At 36.0% G+C, this 9263-nt stretch overlaps 1 protein-coding gene across 4 annotated transcripts; it reads right to left on the reverse strand.

The window, feature by feature from the left end:
* Window positions 1-6: 6 nt before the first annotated feature.
* Window positions 7-8613, reverse strand: LOC117111932 (protein phosphatase 1 regulatory subunit 12A-like). 4 transcript variants are annotated; one of them, XM_033254980.1, is made up of 2 exons: window positions 8429-8613; window positions 7-1250 (listed from the first exon to the last, which is right to left on the reverse strand). In XM_033254980.1, exon 2 carries the CDS (start codon window positions 1248-1250, stop codon window positions 450-452), a length of 801 nt encoding a protein of 266 aa, XP_033110871.1. In that variant the 5' UTR covers window positions 8429-8613; the 3' UTR covers window positions 7-449. The 4 variants fall into 4 exon arrangements, with proteins under 4 accessions (XP_033110871.1, XP_033110868.1, XP_033110869.1 ...); XM_033254977.1 differs by lacking the exon at window positions 8429-8613 and adding an exon at window positions 6755-6936; XM_033254978.1 differs by lacking the exon at window positions 8429-8613 and adding an exon at window positions 6745-6933.
* Window positions 8614-9263: the final 650 nt, after the last annotated feature.

The raw sequence follows: 9263 nt of genomic DNA on the forward strand, positions 1-9263 counted from the left end.
CATATAACCTGTTAAGCACTTTTGCATTAGCATGTAAAATAATTAATTTATTATTAGGCACAAGGCTTGTTGTTTGTTATAACAAAGGAGGTATTTATTTTTATATCTCTTGTTATAACTCACTTTTAAATTGAACACTATTCATAAAAATAATAAATACCGTATACAAAATCTCTTAAAACGGCTTGAATTGATCAGTACAACGGTAATTCCGTAGCGGTAGCCAAACCCTATCTCAACAAGTTCTCGGCATCCGTAACATGCATGGTAAAGTGCATTTTAACCATGTTGCGGTAACAGGGAAGCTGAGTCGTCTGCATGCGGAGCAGTTATCACTGTTAGCATCGACTACGAGTTGCCCGCCATAACTCAAATTAGGCCTAAGCCTGTAGAAGTCAATGACGCACGATAATGCTCTATTCACGTAACGATATCTACAAAAGATGCATTCATTCCGTCACAGTGGTAATCGACATAGGCCTAGATTTATCTAAACGTGGATTTATCTTTTCTTGTATTGAAGGAGGTGTAATTTCGTTCGAGAACGTAACCCGTTTTATCAACCCTGTTGTCTTTCTATTCCCTTGTTCATTTTCAATTTTATCCGTAGTTGATGCAATAAAATCCCGAATCTGTGTTACCCATTGTAAAAGTAACTTCAAACAGTATGCGGTATTCGTCTTGATATAATGATATAAATCAATACATTTATATAAAAAACCATAGTTTTCAAGCAATATGCGATTTTGAAGTTGAGAAGACATTTCCGTCGCCAACAAATCCGCCGTAACGCCGTCATTTGCCAACGTTACCGGATAATCGCCTTCTAGTGTTCTTTGAAATAAATTTCCACCGTTAATAATTAATAATGACGCAATATTCCTGTAGCCACACGCAGACGCGGTGTGGAGAGACGAAAAGCCGTTAATGTCGGAGATGTCTGGGTCGGCACCGTGTGATAGAAGTAACTTGACGGAATCGAGATTGTTATTTAAGACTGCTTGATGAAGAACAGTCATGCCGACGTGATTCGACGTATTAATGTTCAGTGAAGCTCGGTATGTCGATAACAAGCAACATAATTCATAATTGTCTTTCTCTTGAACGGCAGACTGAAGGCGAACATCAACAGAAAATGAAATACGGCGAATTTCTACGGCGTCACCGTTCGTATTGCCGTCAATGAGGTCATAATCTGATACAGGGTAGGTACCCAGCCGTGTCCTTCGTTTCTTTTTTGTCTGTTGCATCTAAAGAATAAAACGTAGGTGATGTTAAAGTTAATATTAAATAAAGCTGTTTCTATAAAATCCCTATCCAGGGTTTGCAGCCTGGCTTCCATAAAATAGCTAGACTGTTATCTCTACAGCGTTCCCTACTGCAATCGTAACATACACAAGCATAGGCCTTGGCCTACACGTTTTATTATACGTCATACCAAAAAGCAACATGGTATTCCGAGAAACAAAGCCTGAACAACTCATAAAGTTTTGTTTCTGTTTTAAATATTATACAGCGAGACAAACACACACACACATACACACACACCCACACACACATATAATATATATATATATATATATATATATATATATATAAATGCACAAAGTAGAAACGTATACGTTGACAGACATAAAATAAGTTTTTATTTTCGAATATTTCGAGCACTCCTGTGCTCTTCCTCAGCGATGACATGAAACAATCACTATATATATATATAAATATATAGGCCTATATATATATATGTATATTATATATATATATGTTTAAATGTATATATTTAGTATAAATTTCTTAATTAGCTACTAGAAACTCTTTGACTATTACTGTTTTCCCGAAGGGTACAGTGCCACTTTTGCTTTATACTGTAATCTATAGCCGTAACTACGGTACTGTATGACAATGAGGCTGAGACTATGGAGCTATTTATAGTCGTAAGAAAAGAAATCCTGTTTCTGACAGGATTTGTATCTTAACCACTAGCTACAGTTCAACTACTGAGGGTATAGCTAAAAATTTCAAATTATCAATAATTATAAGAGCATTTTAAACTTCAGGAAATGAGATAAAGCATGTTTTGCTTACAACGATGTAGAAAACGCGAAGAGTTTGATCAGGGAATTGATTTGATAATGAATCATCCACAGCGTGAATAACCTTCGAAGGACACTGACTAGAAGACGATGAAAACACGTCAAGCAGTGAAAGTACTGCTTGGCAACTAAACAAAAAACAGAGTGTATGTAAAACCATGGCATGAGATACAAAATAGATGACAAACCTATGCAAAAAAACAAAATACTTTCCAATGACTGAATATGATCTGACGAGCACCTACTTGTAAGATACGGTACCGAAGAATAATAACAGGCACATATATGTTACACAACCTGTTGGAACACCCACACACACATACACACACACACCCACACACACATATAATATATATATATATATATATATATATATATATGTATGTATGTATGTATATATATATATATATATATAAAGTTAGTACGAATGCACAAAGTAGAAACGTATACGTTGACAGACATAAAATAAGTTTTTATTTTCGAGCACTCCTGTGCTCTTCCTCAGCGATGACATGAAACAATCACTATATATATATATAAATATATAGGCCTATATATATATATATATGTATATTATATATATATATGTATAAATGTATATATTTAGTATAAATTTCTTAATTAGCTACTAGAAACTCTTTGACTATTACTATTTTCCCGAAGGGTACAGTGCCACTTTTGCTTTATACTGTAATCTATAGCCGTAAGTACGGTACTGTATGACAATGAGGCTGAGACTATGGAGCTATTTATAGTCGTAAGAAAAGAAATCCTGTTTCTGACAGGATTTGTATCTTAACCACTAGCTACAGTTCAACTACTGAGGGTGTAGCTAAAAATTTCAAATTATCAATAATTATAAGAGCATTTTAAACTTCAGGAAATGAGATAAAGCATGTTTTGCTTACAACGATGTAGAAAACGCGAAGAGTTTGATCAGGGAATTGATTTGATAATGAATCATCCACAGCGTGAATAACCTTCGAAGGACACTGACTAGAAGACGATGAAAACACGTCAAGCAGTGAAAGTACTGCTTGGCAACTAAACAAAAAACAGAGTGTATGTAAAACCATGGCATGAGATACAAAATAGATGACAAACCTACGCAAAAAAACAAAATACTTTCCAATGACTAAATATGATCTGACGAGCACCTACTTGTAAGATACGGTACCGAAGAATAATAACAGGCACATATATGTTACACAACCTGTTGGTTTGGCGAAGAACTTAACAAACATTTATATATAAACGGCGATGAACAAACACGGCCTGACGGAACTACAGTATAAGGGGCATGGACTCTGGCGACAAAACATGAAAAACATAATAATAACGCGATGAGTAACATGGCCTGGCGAACTCATTTGAAGCGTGGATTGGCGACGAACTTTGAGAAATATGGTCAGATATAGGGTGAGGGGAGCAACATGGCCTTGGGAAAGAGAAGCATGGTCTGGCAATAAACATAAGAAATATAAAGCGCAATGAGAAACTGGTCCCTCCATTCTACTGTACAAGGAGCATGATCGGACGATGAGCATAGAGAAACATGGTCAAGATATAAAATGCGATGAGATTGCATTACAAACCTGTGTGAGAAATGTAGTCTCACAACTAGTGAGAAACATGGGCGCATACAATCATATACAGTTAAAGTGCGATGTGAAACATTGGCTCATGAACATGAAAGGCATCGTCAGCTGAAAAAGAGACAGATATACGGCGATGAAATTGGACTCACGAACTATGAGCAGCATGGCCGGACGAAAAAAAAAGAGACGGTCAGTTGCAAGACCTATGAAAAACAAAATATGGCTTGACTACCCTATAGAATCATAAGTTTGACAGCGTAAACGGAACATTGTCTAAGCATTATGAAAAACATATGTATCTATGAGAACCGCATAACAATAGTCTGTTACCACCTTCCTCGTCAACTAAGAGAAACACGGATATTGGCATAACATAGTGATCAGATTTTACAACAGCCACTATTGAGAGCCATTGTGTGGCAAAGCATCTGTGATAACCGTGGAGTATGAATTTTTAACATAATGAGATTTAAAATTCACATTTTATAAATTTCATACAGTAATAAATGGCTAACGTCTGATAGGTCAAGACGTGCTTACCTTTTAGTATTTTAATTAAGCGCCTGGTCGTGTTTGAATCACTGAAGCAGTCTTGCAGGCGTATTAACAGATAGCCTAGGCCTACTATCGACTTGAATGACGTTTCACTACACTCGAAAATTAAACTTGCTGGGCATATTGTGTTCGCGGAATTACGGTACTGCACACATGCACTGTTGCCAAAACTTTAATGTGGACATACGTGCGTGTCGAGGTCGTAATAGCTCACAGATACAGTCAGGCATGAAATATCAATAACAGCATGTTGGCTTCCATGTTATTCTTAATATTAAACATTGTACAGTATGCCTGTTTTGCTTTGGGAGAGGGATGGGTGTACCAGGAACTCGTCATTAACGAGTCACAATATATGGAGCTGCTGAAAGCAGGCTCTGTTGGTAAAACGGAAACTGTCGTGGGTGATTAGCAAAGGTTGTTGGTGGAATTTATGTTGAGAGAGAATGTTGATAAGGATATTTGGCTTCATATTATTCCTAATATAATATTAATACTTGGTTGTGTAATCCTGCTTTGGGGGAGGGAGGGGGTGTAGGAACGCGTCATTAACGCGTCACGATTCGTGGCTGTTAGTAGTCGAAAATTTGTAAGTGGTATTTAGGTTGGTAGTCTTATGGAATTACTGAATAGGCTTTTTTTTTCATTTTAGGCTAATTCAAAAACATCTAAACCTACAAATTAAAAAAAAATTGACAAGTTATAATTACATAAATCCGAGAGTAAGCCTAACCCCGTCTGTTTACAGGAAAAGCCATGGCCACACATTATTCAACCTCACTTCCTGTAGTTCATATTTATATCGTTTTGACCTATATTGACCAACATAATTAGAACTCAATTGTTTGCTTGTCAATTTCTAGATAATCTATTATGACATTCATCACATAATGGAACTTTCCGGAGTTTCAATTAAACTTATACTGACTAAACAAACAGGGCCAGGAACAGGCTTGCCCAAAAATGCACTGTGTATTACGGTAATATTTGCGTTTACGCTGTCGAGGGGCCTACCTTTGCAACAATATCCAAGGGCGGTCCTAACCAGAATGGTTCATTGTATAGACAAGTGTTAGAGCAGCCATGGATTAGTAGACAGAAAGTGTGGAATTATCCTAACACATGTACTATAAATACTGACACTGTAATTACATTGCGGAACCATGTCAAAACATGCCAATGAAAACACTATGACGATACCATGGCAACACACCGCTGTTGGTAATACCGTAATATTTCATGCCATTCCTGTGGCTTACCGTATTACTCGACTAAACAGCTAGAGTAATATACAAACCCTACATGCTAAAGACCTAAATGCCTACTAGAGAAAGACACCGGGTCTTTGGCTGAGGCGGGACTGTATAGCCACAACAAGGTCCAGGAGCGGAGCTCGTGGAGCGGGTCCCCTGAAGCATTCTTGCAAGCCTAATTCCTGGACGACAATTTGCGAATATCTTTAAATTATTTAATTGTATTTATTTTATTACCCAGAAAACAAACGGAAAAATAGGGGATACAAAAACATGTGCAACAAAAACCAACACAAAGAAAAATACAACCAGTGATGAGATAAGAGGTAAAATGTAGAGACCATTACGAGACTGGCTGGTAGTGTCCATCAAATAACCAATTTTTAAAGAAATAACAAATTAAGTTTCTTCTCCACACACAACAACCGAATTGACGATGATTTTAATTCTGTTCCGGCTTTTGCTTTTAAGGTAAAGCGCATAGAGATAGCATTCCGTTCTGCGCTATATCAAAATAAATGTATTATTATTATCACGAATACGCTCACTTTGCATGACATAATCTACTAACAACGGATAGACATCGAAATAACAACGAATACTAACAATCACAAAAAGCAGATGACGAAAAATGCTCAATACAATGACCTTTAAAACAAAACAAAACAAAACAAAACAAAAATACAGATTAACGCTGTCGAATTGTTATGATTCACACCAAGCTGATTTATGTGTAATTGAAAAATTGCCGCATCACTTACGAACGCAACAATATTGATATTTTACACCACAGCTCTCTCTACTTAAAGCCAAGTTCTGGAACATTTTTTTTATTGATATGCTGTAAAACTGATTTTCCTAAGACCTAAACAGTTTGTTTGACGAAAACTCGAGAACGGTTAATAAGATATAGATTTTTTAATATTAAAAAAAAAAAAAAAAAAAAAAAAAAAAAAAAAAAAAATTCTGCAAAAGGTTAAAAAGGGGATACGCCCCCTTTTCACCAGTTTCTAGATATTAAAAAATCTGTATTTCATTAACTGTTAACCGATTCGTCACACACCCTTTTTTGTGACATATAAAATCAGTTGCACAACGAATCTTTTTTTTTCCTCCGGAACCTTGCTTTAAGGAATATGCATACTGCTAGTAACAGACGCAAAGACGCCTACCAAGAACATGCAAGCTTGTCAGTATGTGCACGGGGGCATCAACTTCCAACCAATTGCCCAGTCAGTCACTCACCTGTACTCACCTGCATAAGCACCATTCCATCAAAGTATCAGTTCTCTACTTAAGAAAGACTTATTATCAATTATGTTTTCAAACCGCGTGATACAAATAAAACATCAACAGACGTCTAGTCTGTGGAAAACCTCCCAACAGTAACTAAACCGTCGATTACAATCGTTGGTAGCTTTCATGTAGAATGGTAGGATTAGTGTGTAAAAGCAGTAAAAGCAAATAATGCGCATAGGATATCCGAGAGGTCAAATCGGTACACCAAAGGTCGCAGCTTTAAAGGTCGTATCTCAGTCATACTGTACAGATGGATTCAGTATTAAGTCTATAAGATACGCCAGACTCTAAAATTATCATGTGGACACTTTGCCACATAATGAATTGAAAAATGTAATACATACAATAAGGCCAGCGAAAATTATTTTGTATAGGTCTATGCATGCAGGAAAGAAACAGAAGCAGTTATGAGACAGTTATGTGCATCCGTAAGCCTCAGGCCCGTCATTGTTGACATCTATTCTTATGTTTTCTTACAGGAAACTTGTGCTCTTTCTCCTCCTTTCCCATGGGGCATCATAATCAAATTTACACGTCATTAAACTTGATACGTTATTTCTATATGACGTCATACACTGTATTCAATCTTTCAACTTTAATGTAAACTAACCGTTATCTGCTTTTATTACTGTATTCTGTTTTCCGTTATCTCGAAATGTTAATAAACAAATAACGTACCTGTTGATAATAATATTACTAATTTAAGAAATACCAACTGTAACAGCATTAGCAGGCTCCCCTCGAACAAGGCTACAAAACAAGTAAAATCTAATGCTCGAACAATGTTATAGCCTATTTTTGGGATTTTTTTCCGGAAGAGCAGGAACTATCCTTCTCTTGAAGAATGTGTTTGAGGTTGAAAGGATGTGGGACTATTTACGTAGCCTACGTTATGACCCCTACAATCAATTAATGTTGTCAGCTGCTGCGAATTTACGTTGCCTTGAGAATCAAGACAATTCAATTTAAATTCAATTCACTTTGTTTGATAACCACCTCCAACAAAAATGTATGGTCAAAATACAGGCACAATAACAAACAATGAAAATTAAAATAAGAGAAAAAGAGAAAACTAATGTGAAAAGTTTATAACAAGAAAACCCGGCGAGTCCCAGGCGATGGACACAACGTAATACCTAGCTGTAATCGTCTTCAGGTCGAAGCCTCATGAGCAGTATGCCTTAAAAAACGTTACATGATTCAATAACAGGTTTTAACGGCATCATATTCATCAGAACTCACAATAAAAAGTAACCTTTCGATCCTTGTTCGGTGAAAAGCTTGTTTCGAATAGAACTGAGTTTAGGTGATATGCTATTCTATTATTAATTACAGTTATTATTATTATTATTATTATTATTATTATTATTATTATTATTATTATTATTATTATTATTATTATTATTATTTAGGCCCTAAGATAGGTAGATTATTAAGCATTATTATTCAAATATGATATCATTATCATAATTATTATCAGTATCAATGTCAATTTATCATCATGTCAACTTTAAAAATAGATGAAGAGGCCTTCTCTTTCAGTTTATGAAAATGGCTGGTAAGTAGATTAAAGACGGAGTTACAGAAATAATTCATATATAAATAAATGGTGCACTTAATGCATACTTACATCCAGGCGTCTATTGCACGCCTACATCTACGGCTACAGCAAACATTCAGATCCAAGTTGGTGGGTAATGTCCTTGCGTTAGCATCTATGAGCTAAAAGCCATTTATTCCGTCAAAACAATGTGGAAATATCAACGAAAAGGGAACTGATCTGTCGCACGTCATCCTTCAAACATCATCTATTTCCTGCGCAAGCGCAAGTGAGGTGCAACGCGATATTGTCACGGAATTTTGATTGGCTTTTCATCTTCGATTTAAGAGATGTTTTACTCCAAGCTTGACAACTTGGACATGGATGAATGTTAACAACTTGTACATATTTCCTCAAGTGTCATCGAAGTCATCTGCTTAACACATTACCACGAATATAAAAAAGATGTAAGATTAAAAGAGATAATTTTCAACATCATCACCATCATCATCCTTATCACCATCATCACCATCATCTTCTTCAACATCGGCATCATCTTCATTATCATAGGCCTAGTCACCATCATCATCATTTTCAACATTATCATCATCATCATTACCATCATCCATCACTCTCCTCAACTTTAACATCATTGTCGTTATCATCATTATAATCATCACCATCTTCAACATCATCATAGTCACCACGGTCATCTTCAACATCATCATCTTCAACTTCGTCATCATCTTCAACATCATCATCATCATCACCATCACCATCTTCAACATCATAATCATCATCATCATCATCATCATCCAATTCACATCCAATTCAAGCAAAAATGGTGGCGACAGTAGGAAATAAAACAACGGCCCATGTTTGAAATGACTTCAACCTTTGACCAATCATCTGGTTATTCATATCT

The sequence above is a fragment of the Anneissia japonica genome, unplaced genomic scaffold, assembly GCF_011630105.1.
Source record: "Anneissia japonica isolate Jap-2015-1 unplaced genomic scaffold, ASM1163010v1 scaffold1594_len1068242_cov183, whole genome shotgun sequence".
NCBI lineage: Eukaryota > Metazoa > Echinodermata > Crinoidea > Comatulida > Comatulidae > Anneissia > Anneissia japonica.